Raw genomic sequence first — 18,348 nt, 5'->3', positions numbered from 1 at the left:
GCTACCTGTATTACCTACAATTCAATACAATTTATTTGGAACCAAACGAATTACCAGTTCAATCGATATCGCGAATTTATGGCGATTCGATATCAATCGATATCTATGGATACTAACATTTTTACTTGACATTTCGCAGTGAGCTGTTATATTGCTGATAGTGATAATGATAACTTGTAATATGGCGTGAAGTTTTTGTGCCCGTAGTTGCCACAGTAACATCTCCTGGGTTACACTTTGAAAACGTGATTATAAAGAACTTTTATTGCAAAAAACAGACATTTTTGTGGTCTAATAAGTATCATTTTTTATATACTATCGATCTACATAGCTACTAATCATGTTACAAATATAGAATTACGTTACAGCATTTTTTGTAACAAATTGTATTACTCCACGTCACGTGGACAACAGCACAGCAGCAGAGCAAAAACAAGTTGATTGACCCAGTAACTACTTAACTTATAAAGAGTGTTTTTTGTACACCGAATGCATTGAATAAATGGTCCACACACACACACACTAAATGACGTTTTTGTATTTTGATAGTCAGAACTTTTATTAACCCAAAAAATAATTTTGGCCTTTATATGGAGAGTTAGCCGACTTCCGACTTAGACAACTTGCCCCATAGAAAAAAAAACGCATCAAATTATTTTTACTTCTACTTTTTCCTGAACAAAACACGATACCGATTATGCCCTTAAACGGGTCCCCACTATTTTTGTTACACCTGTATTTAAACGGTAATAGTTTACGACGTAGCCAAAAATAACAATATTTCATTGTATAATAAATTCGAATAAAGTCGGCGTAAGCTAACTTTGCATCGCCTTGAACAGAAAATAATGAGACCGTGTCATTATAACGTCATATTTTCATAAAAAATTGACATGACCACGCTTCTTTGTTGCATTGCAAATGCCGTGCAGAGTTAGTTTAGTCCGACTCTAGTTCTACTTTTATTAAAAATAATGCTGACTGCATTGAACTATTATTACTACGTATAGAACCGGCAGATAACCAGTATTTTGCGCCAAGAGTTGTGGTTGTTTTGACAACAAACCATAGGAGCGGAGCGTGAATCTCGCGACCTAAACGCGTAAGCGCCATGAATTTTATGGCGCTTACGACGTTTTGGTCACGTGGTACAGGTTGCGATTGAGCCAATTTCATTGTTTGGTATGACTTTCCTATAGTAATACCCCCTATAGCTCAACGGAGGTGCGAAGTGTTAGGGTAGACAACGCGCATGTAACTCCTCTAGAGTTGCAGGCGTCCATAGGCTACGGAGACTGCTTACCATTTGGCGGGCCTTATGCTTGTTTGCCACCGACGTAGTATTAAAAAAAAACTCAATGGCTGGCTATAGTGGTACGAATACGAAATCACTAGTGCACGGTCGACTCGAACTTGACCAAATTATTTAGAAACTGAAATCGTGGTGCTGAGATCTTACTGCAATAAACGGAAATGGTGGCGTCTTTGTCGTCAATCACGTTTGTCAAAGATTGTCGAGAAATTCCAGGTCTATGTTTCACAACGGTGACAATTGTTACAGTGACAATGCACCGTACATTGCTGAACCCCTAGTGTAAATTTATTCGATAGCGTGACGGGACGTACGCGTTTACTTATAGACCCATTTTGTATGGGATTTAGAAACAGCACGCCAAGCGGGACGTTTTAGAAACTCAAAATTCCATACAAAATGAGACTTAACCTTGCGTATGCTATGCGCCTGTCTAAAATTTGCCATTTATTTAGCAACCATGACATTTTCATGTTTAAGTTCAATTTGGTTGAATATATATGGAGCAGACCTGTTTCTAAGCATACCAAAGGTTAACGCAAACGCGTACGTCACGTCACGATATCGAATAAATTTACACTAGGGGTATTGGTCCAGTAAGTAAATATTAGAATAGAATAGAATAGAATAGAAAAATATTTATTGCAAAAACCATCTACATACAACACCACATAAGTTAAAAAAGAAAATCTTATTTACGAAACACTTAAAACTAATATCCTCAGGTGACAAGTAACTAAGTACCATCACAAGTTCATAACCATAATGAACCATATATCCTACCTAAATAATGTTGATTATTGTTTAATTATTTTTTAGTAATTAATGAGTTTTGCTTGTCACTTGACGATATGTACCTATTGCTTAAAGTAACATGGTATAATGAAAATATTGATGCTGCTATAGAGGCTACAAAAGGACACCGCTCAGGGAATCTAGTGTTTTAAAAGTGTTTTAATTCAATCATAGTTGGACATACTTATAGTATGGAATTGTCATTTCACAGTGTATTAGTTTTAAACTGTAATTCTGTGTAAATATTAAATAATAATAATTACCTATATGCTCTACCTATATGCTTTTGTTCGATAAAAATTGTATTTGCATGCATTGTATAGTGTTTTATCTGCAAATAAATATTGTTTGATTGATTGATTGACTACTACACTGTTACTTAGGCAAGTGACAATTTTATGATTTTGCATTTCTACATATTTATTATTAAAATACCTGTATTTACCTTCCACTGAAATTTCATGCTGAAAGTCGTAGTTATAGAAATAAAGTGACGAATATAGATGCAACTAACTGCATTTTATTTACTGGAACATCATATACCTACTTCTGCGAACAAGTCATGTCAGAGAGGGAGCGTGAGGCTAATCCGGATGCGTTGCTTCTCCGACGCAGGCGGCGGGGTCGAAGGCGAAGAGCGTATGTTCGCCTCGAACCCTGATGGGGCCAGCGGGGATGGTCGGTGTCAATGTTTATTATTGAAACGCGTTAATCTGTATCGGAATTCGTATAATTTTTACCTCATTGTTGTCATGAATCATACAGGTATATAAAGAGAATGTCGTGTACTGTGTTTGAAATTACCTACGTAAAACAAATGACAAATTAAGTGGTTCATGTCCTTTTTTCGGTTCAAACAGTCAACTAATTAAAGTTTATTAGCTTAAACAATAAAACATGCTAATCCAGGCCCAAAAGTAAAATTTCTTCTTGTGTATTTTGAGACTTTCAGTCGGTTATTTTTTTTTGTATTATTTAAAGTTGTATTACCTATAGCAGAGACGCTTTCCATATAGATTTTCATACATAGACCCGTCCGACCATAATATTGCTGTCGCATCCATGATGCCGCTGTCACTGTGCGAGCTTGACAGCAATATAATTATGCGCGTGAAATAGATATATAGCAACAGGCGGTTCAATGTACGAAAATCTATATGGAAAACGGCTCTGCTATAGAGTATTATTTAACATAAGCACACAACAAATCAATGAACTTGGAACGAAGCCGTTTCCTGCTTCACTCTACATTTATCGTAGTCTAATCCAGATCTAACTTCGATTTATATCACTTTACGGTGTTTCGGTGTACGGTGTAACGTTAATATGCAGTGAAGGTCATTCTAAAATCAAATAAAAGACAATTCAAACCAAAAACACGCTAGGATGGTGGCCTAGTGGTAAGAGCGTGCAACTTTCAATCGGGAGGTTGCGGGTTCAAACCGTACCAATGAGTTGCTCTGACGATATAATTATTTGATATTTACCAGTCGTTTTTCGGTGAAGGACTAATCCCAATAAGGCCTAGTTTCCCCTCTGAGTTGAAAGGTCAGGAAGGATCAAGGAAGAAGGAAGGTTATGGAAGACGATGTCAAATCAAAAACGCGTAAATATCAAATATATACATCCGTTATTATGTTTGCATTACGATAAAATTCTCATTACTTACTAAAATATTTTCTCTCCGCAGTTCCTCTGATAAAGAACAATAAAATCGTAAGATTTACTTTGCTTATGGAAAGTTAAACATTGCGTATTATTTTAGCATTTCAGGACGATTAGGTGGCAGCGTGTGAATTGTGATCTGAATATAGATGTTCGCGGAATCCCGTGTTTGGTTTTTATATAAAGTCTAACAAACATTGTGCTGGATGTGAATTGTGATGTAAAATAAAGGTCGCTGACGCATCTATGATGATCATAATATTGGTTGTAATAGTTACCACGCACTAATTTCTAATTTTCCTTTGCAATTACATACGGGGGTGCCTTTGTAACACGAGCAAATAATTAAAACATGTACTTATTGATTCCTCAAAACGATAAAACTTTTAAATATTATGAGGTCTTTAGACCTCCTATTTTTCATACAAATCTTATACCTTTAAACGAGCAATTCTTGTATACTTATATATATATATATATTTCTGTGATCTCGGAAACGGCTCTAACGATTTCGCTGAAATTTGGTATATGGGGGTTTTTGGGGGTATACAATCTATCTAGATTAGTCTTATGTTTGGGAAAACGCGTGTTTTCGAGTTTTCATGCGTTTTTCTTTCGACGCAGAATATGGTCGCTAATTTCGTATTGCCAGCCACTGTCCGTCTGGTCCAGCGGGTTAAGACGCGGACTGCTAAACGAGTGTTACGGGTTCGAATCTCGCCCGGTGACTAACTTTTGTTTTTTTATTATATGTTCAAGTTTATATATTTTTTAATTTTTATTGTTTTAGACAAGTTTAAATTAGTAAAAAAATGTAGTTAAGATTATAACCTATACACCACCATATTACAATAAATAGTTATAACCGAGCAAAGCTCGGTTCCCAGGTACTACAATATTATCTTCAATGTACGCTATCATAATTGTAAGGGATGGACTGTATTTAAAATAAAGAACTTCACATTATACATGAAACAAAACACCCGAATATTTCAGAAACGTAGACTGAAGTTATTTTTAGAAAGAATTTCTATTTATAATATCGTCATTGAGTAATATTTCATATAAATTCCATAGTGGCAAATTGTTTTGACAGTTCGAAAAAAGATACTGATTTGACTAGTAGTCAAATACGCCTGACGTTGCTTGTCACGGTTTAAACATAACAAAATTCGCAATAGGTACATTGCGTCTTAAAATACCTAAACTTTAAAGTGTGTTAAAAATCAAAACACAAGTTATATTTAACAAAATGTTATGTTATGTAATGTACATGAGTTATGGTATGGTATAACCCATAGTTTAATTGGTTGCTCCTGTTACAGACTACGCCCGGTATATTAATATGATTGTCATGGGTAGTCAGGCAGTAGGAAAGTATTGGCATGTTACCTATTGACAAACAAAATTTGGAAATGTTTTACGACTTTGCCCATTCCACTTAAACTCTTTACTTTTCGCTTAATTCCGTGACATAGCATATTTAAACAAATGTCGCCATGTCACGAACGCGAAAAAGTAGAATTTGCGTCCTGTTGATGATCCTCAGAAGAATTTGCGTTCTCTGACCTCCAATTATGAAACGTCTGTTACTTAACTTTCATGCAAACATTGCATTGACCGTTAAATAACAACATTAAATACTTGTATTAAGTATATTAAGCATGACTATATTTGACATTCTTGTTTCAAAATCATTCATTGATGGTATCGTAAGTAGTAGCGTATCTCTAGTAGTAGTTTCTTGCTCTTGACCTTGACGAACCGATTTCACAGCTCAAATCGGACACGGACGCCTATTCCAGCCTAGGCCTAGGCCAGATCAAATTCATAATCTGTTATTATAATCAGAACTAGCCTCACGGTTTGCATTTTTTTTTGAGCGGCCAATTACATTGATGGATTCAATGGATGATTATTGGCCATGATATTACTAATATGATCATTAGTTATCGCAATTGTAATTGAAAAAAAAAACAAATGTTTTAGTGAAGACGGTTGCGGTGTATTTCACCGCAACCGGAGGGCCCAGATATGTGACTATTCTTTATAGTAAATATTAATCGAAACCTAAAATAATGTACTTATGGAAAATTTTACGTGTCTTTTCGTTGCGTCTACTCATCCTGCCCAAGCATTTTAAAGGCCTTTCGGATTCTTTCCGACACTTTTTTTCTGTTTTTGGAGTTCCGGGGCAGGAACCGTAAAAATAAATGTTCTTTACTGAGCACATTGGGCAGAACGATGATATTCTGATATATTTTTACATTTCCATTGACGTTTGCCGATTAATGATTGTCATCTTTAAAACTTACGGAACCAATCAAATTATTAGAAATTGGGATGGGTACTACTGTGGCCGGGTAGTCTTAGCTGCGCGAAGTATATAAAATGACTTGGTCACTTTCTTTAGTATATGACATCTAGTTCAGTTTCGAGTGGTGGGTGTTCAAACCCGATAACTCGAGCAAAAGGGATTTTGAAATTGGAATTATATGTGACGGGTGCGTCCCATGACATATAACTACATAATATATAATTTCATTTTAATAACGTTCACAAGATATAATGAACGTTTGCTATAATAACAAAATCGATATATTTATTAGGAATATCGGTCAATTAACATAATACTCATTTTGTATAATGATATCATGTATAACACTCAAATACTCTAAACTCAGTTCATATACGATCGATATACGTTATGTATATAACGTATATCAATCATAGTATATACTATCTTTTAGTATAATGATTGTAAAATATAATAGCGTATGATATACTAAATAGGTTATAACTGCTACCCCTATACAAAACAAGCTGTTGTCAGAAAAGTAGGTTAGGTTAGGCTAGAATTGCGACTTCTACAGAAAACCAACTACTGGCAGGAAAGTGGGTTAGGTTAGGTTAGAACTGCGACCCCTACAGAAAACCAACTGCTGCCAGAAAAGTAGGTTAGGTTAGGTTAGAACTGCGACCTCTACAGAAAAAAAACTGCTACCAGAACAGTAGGTTAGGTTAGGTTAGGTTAGAACCGCGACCTCTACAGAAAACCAACTGCTGGCAGGAAAGTGGGTTAGGTTAGGTTAGAACTGCGACCCCTACAGAAAACCAACTGCTGCCAGAAAAGTAGGTTATATTAAGTTAGAACTGCGACGTCTACAGAAAACAAACGAAACAATTTCAGGCGCTATTATTCTATATGAGCAATATGCATTTTGGTGTTAGATGCATTGAGTAATATACTTACATTATAAATCTTAGATATTATGGACGTTATACATAATGATCGTTATATATAATGATATTATACTTAAATAACGTTATACTTAACAAAAATAGATATTTTGATGTTAGGTATACCAAACGTTCGTTATACAACTTGAACGGTATACAAATCAAGTTTATACCATGTGAGCGTATACAACATGAATATTATCGTATATGTTCTTTCTTATATCTTGTATTACTTACCCATATGTGACATACATGGAGTCCTAATTATATATTTCTTTTATTTATCGGGGTTGACCTTCCAGTCCTCGGTTTATCCTGTTGAGTCAGGAGCGTTTTGCGTATTTTCCAAATTAAAATTTTCTATTAAGTCTTCCACAGATTCAAAAACACCCTAAATTCCTTATAAATTCTACTCATATCTTCTCTATGTAGAACACATGTTTGGCGAATAAAATAGCCATTTTTAATTAAAATCCCCCCGTATTGGCATGCATGAGTAATCGAAAATTGCTAATGCATGCATTGCGAAAATTCACCGTCCACGTGACGTGAAGTATGTTAGTGGGTATTTGTCAATGTGTTTCGTATTTTCTAGTTAATATTATCAATTTATAATGTAACTTTTAAACATAATTATAGTTAGTGTTGGTAAGATATCAAGTTTTACATTTGAAGACTGACCTCCGGAAATTTTTGAATTTTATTATAAATAAGAATGACTCAAAATACAAAATAAATCTTATATTTGGACTCTTTTATCAATTTTTAAGACAATATTTTAAGGATTATCAATCGTTGGTATAAAGAATACTATGAATACCTACATGTATATAAATACTGTTTTAAAATTGTAACTAAAACATTATTGAGTCTTCTGTAGGAAGGATACCGTTTCTCCTGAAACACTAGTTTCGGTTGTGTACAAACAAGAAAATAGGCGGTTACTCGATGCTAGCATACATTAACTGATCAGTTATCGATCAACGTCAATTGATCAATCGTCTATGGCTATTGATCAGAGCAACAATTACGAGTATTATCCTTTTTCTGTGCAATATGAAAAAAAAGGACCGAGGTGATTCCGTAAGAGCTCCGTCAATAAAGTTTTGTACGGAGCTTTAAAAACTATATAATAGATCAGCAAGCTTTTAATGTAAAGGGCGGGCTTTGGAGGGTTGCCAAGAGTTTCTGACCTTGGTCGGGTGCCCCGAAATTTGGTAACAAACCATCAGCAGCTACACTACAATGAAACAAGCAAGGTTACCTTGGCCGTAAGCTTTGTTGGTGACAATTTGACCCATTCTTAACGATGTGAAGTTTCATACTGGATTGGGTTGTCATAAGATTAAAGCACGAATATTTCTTTCGTTCTGTTACCAAATTACGTGAACACCCTTCGGTTTATATGATTATGTATTTGAGTCGTATCGCTTTGCGACTTGTCGCTTTCTGACGTTTAATTCAAAACCCATAAGCACTACCTCTGTTTTTTTTTAACAATAACTTTTTTTCCGCAGGTTCGTTCCTAACAATATACCTATTCAGTAAGCGCTGGAAGATAGAGGACAGCATCATCGGCGTAGTGGCGTGCCTGAGCAGGATAGCTGCGAGCTTGGTGTACGCGATGGCGCCCAACCGAACAGTGTATTTTCTGGGGCCTTTGCTGGACATGTTCAGTTCCGCGGGCGCCACGTCTTTGAGAAGTATAGCTACAAAGTTGGTGCAAGCAGACGAAGTTGGTAAGGAACTTTTAATATAAGTCACAATATAAGTACTCACTTAAACGATTTTTTTGTAATAAAAATATACATAATGGATATATACAGAGAGGATTTCTATAACTAGCTTAAATCTAAAATAGCTGATACGTTGTGCGAGGAAGCCGTCAGCTCTTCGGTCACCAGTTACGTTAACTACGTTGGCTCAGGGACCTTAAATGAGACTTGGCCTCCGACACAAGACAGCACCTCTTTTTGCTCGGTCTTGCGCTACTTTTTGCCAATTCTTGCCTCGAAGTTCGCGCAGATCCGCCTCCACCATGTCGCTCCAGCGATACCTGGGACGTCCAACAGGATAACCTCTTGCTAGGCGGCCCAGGTATGCTCTTTTCATATTCCGATCTTCATCCATTTTCTCAAGAGGTCTTCAATGTCACGGCTAGGGACTGTCCAGCTTCCACCCGGTATCCGTACCCGGTATTTTTATATTTCCCGCGGTACAGGCCTAGTGCGGGGACCCCTGGAAATTCTGTATTATGTAACCATGCTATGCACCCATCGACCCGATTTCATACCAATTCTGTATTGTTTTTGTCTTTATATACATATTACATAAAATGTATATTCCATGTGCCACGAATGTTTGTCATGGGTCCATTTAGTTTGGAGGATAGTGCTGCCCCATAATCCATAGCAACTGAAAGTGACATAGAAATTGTTTACAGTATTCTCGCACAATGAATTCTGCTTCGGTGCGATGGAAATTGTATCAAACAGACGGTCATAAATAATGTACTAACACTGTGTGTGTAGTTAGTCCTTCCTACGTTCTTTTTCTATAATTTGAATAAATTATACACGTCGTGATGGATTTTACCGCAACGCGTACATCTTATTTGCAAAACTACTGAATGCTTGAACGGATGTCAGATGTAATAAAAACATGAAACTATTCAAATAAACTTACACATCGTGAATGACAGTTGTAAATTGTAGTTGTAAATAACGCGAGACTGGCGAAATACGCAATAAGCAATAACACGTAAATTACGTGGAAATTTATCTCAAAACAAACTTTACAGCATCGCACCTCCAAACCGTACGTACTAAACGTTCACATTGTCAACACGTTCATTGCCTTGTCCTAGCTTCTACTTACATAATGATTATCATAGAAGCCGATTATTTGTTATCAATTTTTTGAATGCAGGAAAGATTCTTTTTAATCGGAAAGAATTACGCAGGTTACTTAAGTTATGCATTCACATACTTAAACATGTGGACTTTGCTCTTGAGGATCATGGAGTAATATGACCTAAGTTTACTATACAATTAATACCTATATATCTTATACGTTGGCTGACAAACGAGACATAAAATATTTAGGTAAAGTTTTAGTAATTTGCAAGAAAAGCGAACCAACCATAAAATTATTTGCCTTAAACATACGTTTTAAAGCAAACACTGCCATAATCGGCTATATATGGGGTTGACGGTGGAATTCACAGTTGGTGCCGGCATAGATTTTACCAGTCAATTCTATGAATAAGTATCCAGTTCTTTTTTTATGTCCTTATATCCTGGATGACAGGTAAAACCTATGCTGGCACCATCTATACAAACCTTTGACGGTTGCCAAATCCATTATTGGTTCAAATGAAGGTATAGATCTATAAATAATAACTACGCGGCACTCATTATGGGACATTTAAGACAAAATTTGGAGTAGGTATTTATGATTTTTCACCGACACCTATAAAATGTCTACCGCTTTACGCATTAAAAGTGGAATGCCCTATTCGTCCTTTATGTTTCCTATGATATTTAATCTAGGCTGCTGCAGTTGGTTTCAATATTATTAACAAATTAAAAGTATCGTTTTTTCCTCCAGTAATGGGATGTATGTCGCCATTAATTTTCTAAGTAACAAATATGAATGCAAAGCTAAACTTAAGAGCTCTATTGCTCTTATTTATGGTAAAATGTTGCCAGAGTTTAAAAACTGATGGTAAAAACTTATTTTACAGGATATGTCTATACCATGCTATTATCTTTTTTATACCACGTCGGTGGCAAACAAGCATACGGCCCGCATCTACTGGTGCCAGTCCCATCATAGGGGTGTTTACTATATTATAATATAAAGATATATTAATGAAATCTAGCCTTGATTGCTATCTTATTCAGACTGACAAAGCAAATATTTTCCTCGGAAAATAACCCACGGTTAGCCATTGTAAATTGTCGTAGCGACAACATAGAATAAATACCGCATGTGTATTGATTTAATTAAACGAGATACGTCACCCGTGATGCTGTTATCACTGAGGTATGACGGCGTCTGTATGTGCATACGAGATTGATTAGAGACGGGTGTTGTTGTTGGTTACCGGTTCTATGTTTACTGAGTTATTGTTAACATGAGACTAACTTGCGTTTTTTGGGCAACCGAAAATGTTGCACATACCTCATTAAAGTAAAATATGAAATGTCATATTATTCGTTATGTCATATACCTCTTTTTTGCTCGTATATGTAAAGAAATATAGCTGAACGTTGTAATAATAAATAAATAAATGTTTGGAGACAGTTTTATACGGATCGTCCTAGATAAACGCAAACATTTTAATAAAAAGCTTAATTCACATCAAACTCACTTGACTATTAAATTGTCCCTAAATAAATTTTACTCCATTTTTTTCTAGGACTTCCAAGTTTCTCTAACACATTCCTGGGTCAAAATTCTTTCCGTCGCTGTCTTGTCTTGTTTTTTGTCCCCAAAAATGTAACGGAGTGTAGCTTTTTGTGATATGAGATGTTTAGTTTTTATCTTTTCTTTTGGTAAAACTACAGTTAAAAATACATGCAATAGCAATTCTAGACTAGAAATTTCTAGATTCAAGGGGCATTTGTGATGAACTTTGAAGGACCGCCACAATAGATCACTGGCTGGTCAATGTGCCACTCAAAAAGCCCACAGTTCAATAATAATAATTCAATCAATCAAATGTACTTGTTCGCAGGTAAAACAAGCTCTCTAATCAGTATATCCGAAGCACTGGTGCCGGTGATATACTCGCCGCTGTACAGCAAGGTGTACCTCAGCACGCTCACGTCGTTTTCTGGAGCCTTCTACCTCATCAGCGCCTCGTTGGCGGTTCCTGCTATAATTATATTAATGTAAGTACCTACAGTGAAATATACGCCGGTTTATGGCTTACCATCAGGCGGGCCGTATGCTTGTTTGCCACCGACGTAGAATAAAAAGAAAAAAATATATAATTTAGACCAGCAACCAAATTTCGAAACCATCCCGACCACCAGACCATCGGTCGGACCAATCGTCCGTCAGATCGTTTCGCGATTGGGTTGCCCAGGTGCAATCAATGCCATTGAGGTATAATACTAGAGTCGGCATCACCAACAAAATGATTCCACACCGCATTGAAGTGCCGGCACTTCATTTCGTTTAGTACGTCTCCGATTACTGGCGAGATGCCACACAATGTAACGAAAATTTTGAAAAAAAATTAAAATTGAAAATGCCTTTATGCGTTACGAAAATGTATTCTAATAATATCTAGAAACATAATAAAAGCAATATAATAACAACCACTGCGATTTTTTTTTTGTTTTAAGCTTATTTCGATTATTTTGAAACGTCACTGTAAACACTCGCGGTGGTACGCCATTTTCATTGGCGCATAGATCATATTTCGCAGATTAAATATGGAGATACTAATGATAATCTACCTTATTGTTTGTAGAATATGTACACAAAAACGATAAATTAATTGTTATTTTTAAAGAATATATTATGCTATAAGCGCGATTTTATCAAAATTGCTACGAGTCAAACACAAAAGGTTTTAAGACTATTTTTATAATTTTTAATATCGGCAATGTCACAAAGGAAACAAAAATCATTACACTTTAATGGAAATAAATAAATAAATTCTTGATTCTTTACAGTACGTATTTAGGCATAAAATGAAAATTGGTTCACAACAGTTTCGCTTCAGACTAGCTATTATTCTTAAGCTTAGTGACAGACGTCAAACGCCAAAAAGCGCGTGCACAAGTTGTTCTCGATAGCGTGTCTAGTACGTAGTACAGTCAGCATCAATAGTAGCGGATGAAACAACGCGCCAAAAGTATCTGATATTCCGGATAACTTTTCCAAATAAAGATGATTCTCTAAAATTTACTTTCAAGAGTATATCTTATAGTCTAAATTGTTCTACATATAGAACCATCAACTTTTGTTAAGCTGTTACAGAATGGCAGATACTTTTGAAACCTTGTTTGATCCGCTACTTTTGATGCTGACTGTACATCTATGTCAATGATCAGTGCATTCAGGGAGGAGATGATAATAGTTGAAAATGCTAATTAGGGTCACATTGCTTGCTCTGGTTGACGCTAGATTTAGATAATTCTCGTTCCTAAATTATACTGTGTTGGTGTTATTGCACAACTAAATACACCATTTAGTCAAGTAGTTAATGCAAAATATATAAGGCTCATTTATGATAGATTTTCATTTTCAATTTTCATTTTCATTTTAAATTAAATTACTTGTTGTTATGAATAACATGTAACACATACAGTCAACTTTCTCAAAAGACTCAGATTTATCCGACACGCAATTATTCTATAGATAGAAACCAGTTGAAACCAGTATAAAACATACATATTTATTATGCGGGATGTCGCATTAATTGTTAGATATCTTATGTATATTCCTCACTGTACACGTGAACGTGTATGTAACATGTATGTTACAATGTAATTCGAACATTTAATAAACCTAGAGCAGGATAAAAATCACAAGCATAATCAATTTAAACAGAATTAACTGACAGAGCTTAGCCAAATCTCTAACTCTGAGACTTCCCCATAATAAAGCAGCGTATTGCTCATCCTTACAACCTCAAATTTAAAAAATGTATGCTACAAAAATATGCGCAATATAATCAACGGATTTGAAATAGTCTATTTTTCAAGTAGGCATATTACAACGCGCATATGAACGTCAAATAAAGCTACGCCGGCTCTAACCCTACACCTCTAACTCGACAAGTTTTAAATATGGGACCGGTAAGAAACTCGGCGGGACACATCGTTTCAAAATATAACGAATCATTACATGCATTAAAAAAAATATATTAATATAGAAAAATCATAAAATAACATACAGTAGATACCTACAAATTAAATAAATAAAGGTAGGTATAAATTTGATGCACTAGATTGCCAATGCAGGACGTTATCATTGCCAAACGTCCTAATCCATGATATAATCGCTTATTTTATAGTATGCTCGCGAAATGAGTTTTTAAATACTGTACTGCTTTAAACTTTCTTACCCAGGTTATTTAGGCGTCTAAACAGATAATCTAATCAGACACACCTCCAATTGCATAAATCTGTACTAATCTGACGGTGTATTTTGACATCCAGCAAAAAGTAGCCTTGCGGTCGATCGCCCTTACGATTTCTAGTAGCCAAAACCTTGAACTGTCATTTTCTATTTCTGTGTATGTACCTTATGACCTTTACTATAGTTTATTGGCCCTAAAATGCAACTTAATGTTGCCAATTTATTGCAAATGTGTTTTTGTGTTGTTAGAACTTTTATAGAGCGTGAAGGTGTAGGTTTTTTGTGTGTCTTGCTTAAGTTTATTAGGATTTGTAGGATATTAATAAAAATAATAATTTACGTCCGCTATTCTCGAAATTTGTACCCTAGTGTGTATGTTAAAATAACACATGAACAAAATGTACTTACGTGACAATTATCTGCCTATATTTGAGCAAAAATACATTACATAGGTACTGAAGTGCCGATGAAAAGTGTCCATAAATGCCTTGCTCGTGGTAGGATATATTTCCCCAATATTTTTGAGTAGGTAATACTTTCAAATTATTCGTTGATTTTTGAGAAAAAATCCCTTTTTGGAAAGTGTCCGCAACTTGTTTATCGAAAAAACACGTAAGATACGCAGTTACATTTTTTAGCAAAATAAAATCATAAAAAAGTTTTTCCTGTTGTTTAGATTGAATTATGCCAAATGACAAGCTAGCGTCATTATATAGATGATCTCATATTTATTACCAAATACTACATTACTTTATGCGATATGGAGGCCAATTCATACTTTCGCCGTGACATCAAAATTATATCTACAATTATGTCAGTCGCCCGTGCGTCTCGCTGGCGCAAATATATGTACGGACTGATATAATTTTGATGTTAATGTAAGTTTCAATAGCCTCCTAGTCTATGAAAACACCAAAGACTACTTGCCACTAGGACTATGGAAGGTAGAGTTAAGGAATAGATTCTCCATATACCAAAAAGTATCAGAGAAAAAACCATAAATAGGTGGCGCTACAATACCTAGAATACTTGAGAAAAAAATTTAATCATAGACAACGCACTTCACTCCGTCAATAACGCATAGGTTCTTAGCTACTCTAGCGCTACTCTGGAGAGATTTAGAACTATTATTTATAGCTGACAGCTGGACACTTTTGCAACAGTTCTGCCTATGGAGATTCTATTCCTTGCCTCTACCTGCCATAACTAGGACTACATTACACTATAAAGTACATAATTATATGGTGTATAACATGTCCATGTTTATGGTGATCATTTTATTATTCAATTTGTTATTGGTTTACGCATAATACCATGGAAAACCTTGGCCAATTATGCTATTATTGTTTATGTATTTTATGTACTTATTGACAACTTTTTTAGCTATATTAAAATTCATAGTTTTATTGGCACTATTTAATCACCGTGAATAGATAGATATTTGAATAAAAATGTTATTTGACAATTTATGCAACAAAATTAAATTATAATACATCTCTTTTGTTTTATATTAAAGTTTGTATAAACATTATAATTATACCTACAGTCTGCACATGCATATGGAATTCTGCTGACATTTAGCAAATATGTATTATCAACTGTACGCAATAAATAATGTATAATGTGTAATGTAATGTAATATTATTTATGTAGGTTATCATGTATCATAACATTCTCTTTTACAAATTAATGTCGATGTGATATAATGTCTTGATTAATTCTAACATTTGTAACATATTCGTGCTTTTAGATTTGGCAAACGTTGTGAACAAGCCTGCTGTAGCAAAGTAATTTGTCACAGTGACAGTAATGAGAGAGCCGAATGAGATTGGTACCGAAATCAAATTCCTTGACTATAGATCGATTCACGAATACTGTCGCGAATTTTCGCGGTTATCACACTGATGCGAATTCGCACGTCGCTCCGATGTATGAGCGTGACAGCGTATATAGCCATGTCCCGTTCGCACACCGGAGCGACATGCGAATTCGCATCCAATGTGAAGACAGACTTTTCAATAGTTTGACAATTCATGATAAGTCTCGCGCCACTTTGATGATTTGACCTCGAAATAAGACCTCGATTTTCACTTTTAATCATCATATTATTATTTTCTAAAACTTATTGTAACTTAACCCTTCGTATGTCTAAGCACAGATCAATGCGAATGAATTTAAACCAATTGTATTAAACAAGCGCGCTATATTAATTCATGTTAACAAGTCTAAGCACAAATCAGTGCGAATGAACTAAAACCTATCGGATTAAACAATGGATTTAAATTCATGCCCACTGCTCAATGCTTAGTACGAAGGGTTAATTCAAATGCCATTCCAGAAATGTTGGGTACGTGACGCTATTTTTTAACACGTCTGATCGAAGAAGCCGATATTTGGCATGATAACGTTCGATAATTTATATAATGCAGATTTCTGCAGGTTTTTAAGGTAGCTGTCTTCGTCACGTCCCCGACAAAGTAGACCTGGAACTGGAATGCCCTTAGGGTTAGGTATGACATGGCTTGTTTTTTAACATAATTATTGAAATAAATTTTCTTTTTTCAGAGTACTGTATAGACTTCGCAAGGATGACAAGAAGAAAGCCGAAGCTAAGCCCAGGGAGCCCGAAGTTACTCGATTTTAAAATATATTTATTGTTAAGTTTGACTACAGTTACCTATTATTATAAAATAAGAAATCTCAATAAAGTAAGATTTATAGTAAAATTGTTACTTATTTTATGCCATGAACAAATATTTGGGTCTAATTTTTTTATATAAGTTAAGATTATGCGTCTTCCCTGTAGACATCATAAAACAAAACCTATATTTTTCTCACAGAAACCTTACAGATATGCTAAAACCTTCTATTTATTAAAAGGAGTATGATTGCAGCCTAAATAAAATGTAGCCAAATCGTTAAATATACACAGAGTTTTTTTAAACTCCGTTAATTTCAAGGGTGCATTTTTGGGCTTCGTTAAGCTAATTTCTCAAAGACACCGGTATTATAATTACCTCAATTCTGAAGATAATCAATCATTTATTTTTAGGTATCTGATAAGGCCCCCTATGACCGTGTAAACTTGCCCTAGGGTCTCTTTACATATTGATTACATTTGCTGCTCTATGCAAACAGTAGATACTATCTTGAACGATCAATGTTCGAAATGACATTCATATTACATAGTTTTTAATTGCTTAGTTGAGTTAAATATAAATCCCGTGTTACAACGACGCTATATGAAGCATTTAATGGTTTATTAGGATAAAAATTGCGATAATTACTATGCCATTTAGTCACCTAAAATGTACTTGGCCATACCCCGAAGTTTACGGGATTTAATAAAAACAACATGTCAAGTCAATATATTCTTTATTCAAATAGGCCTAGCAACAAGCACTTATAAACTATAATAGTTCACACTAAAGTAAGAATATGGACATGTATATTCTTGCACGTTTTTGACCCATTTATGCCAACGAAAATGGGTTAAGATCGTAAAAAGTTGTCAACAAGTTTAGGACGCAATTTAATAAAACGAATATCAAAATACGATATCACATCATTTTTGATCGAGCACTATCAAACCAGCCGTAAAAAGTCATTGCAACGTTATCTTATAAATCACGTTCCTGTATACGTATTTCTTGATTTTCATGTAAATCCTCGTGCCTAGTACGATATGGAACCGGAATATAAAAAGGATTATAATGACGGAACGGGATCGCTGTACAGTTAAATACAAGCAAAACAATCCTGTAGGTTAATGGATTCGTTTCAATTTTCAAAACGACCGGATATGGAGTGTGGAATTAAAAGGAGGAAAATCTCTTATGGCAGAACTATGGCAAAAGTGAGCGTTCAGATTTAAATAATACTCGTAGTTCCTAATCTCTCCCGTGGCGCTAGGAAGGCGCATGGATTACATAAATCATAGAGCCCATAGAGGTATAATATGTAGATGAAATGGGGGAGGGGCAACAAATAACCCGAGCAAATTACGTAGGATGTTTGTGGTAGGTATGTTGTCAGATATATTAAAACGTGTTTTTAATTTTGTCGCATTGCGTATGTTCTGTCCCTCATGGGCGCACGCGTATAGCACGTCTATATAAATACTAGATCTATGATAATTTATTTCGGTGTATTGTGGCGCCGCCTATTTAATGTTTTTTGATGGACACTTTTGATACATAGAGATTTTCCTCCTTTTAATTCCACACTCCATACGA

At 35.1% G+C, this 18,348-nt stretch overlaps 1 protein-coding gene across 1 annotated transcript in view; it reads left to right on the top strand.

Annotated features, from left to right (window-relative positions):
• Positions 1–16,839, top strand: part of LOC133527548 (uncharacterized) — a 47,037-nt gene extending 30,198 nt beyond the window's left edge. The window contains exons 3-5 of the mRNA XM_061864602.1: positions 8,530–8,751; positions 11,754–11,910; positions 16,679–16,839. Coding sequence (XP_061720586.1) covers positions 8,530–8,751; positions 11,754–11,910; positions 16,679–16,757 — 458 coding nt within the window. The 3' untranslated portion in view covers positions 16,758–16,839. The remainder of the gene's footprint in view (positions 1–8,529; positions 8,752–11,753; positions 11,911–16,678) is intronic.
• The last annotated feature ends 1,509 nt before the right edge of the window (positions 16,840–18,348 follow it).

This window comes from Cydia pomonella, chromosome 18 (genome assembly GCF_033807575.1).
Source record: "Cydia pomonella isolate Wapato2018A chromosome 18, ilCydPomo1, whole genome shotgun sequence".
Lineage (NCBI taxonomy): Eukaryota > Metazoa > Arthropoda > Insecta > Lepidoptera > Tortricidae > Cydia > Cydia pomonella.
Note: the sequence above shows the minus strand (reverse complement) of the source record. Positions and strands in the feature narration are given on the sequence as shown.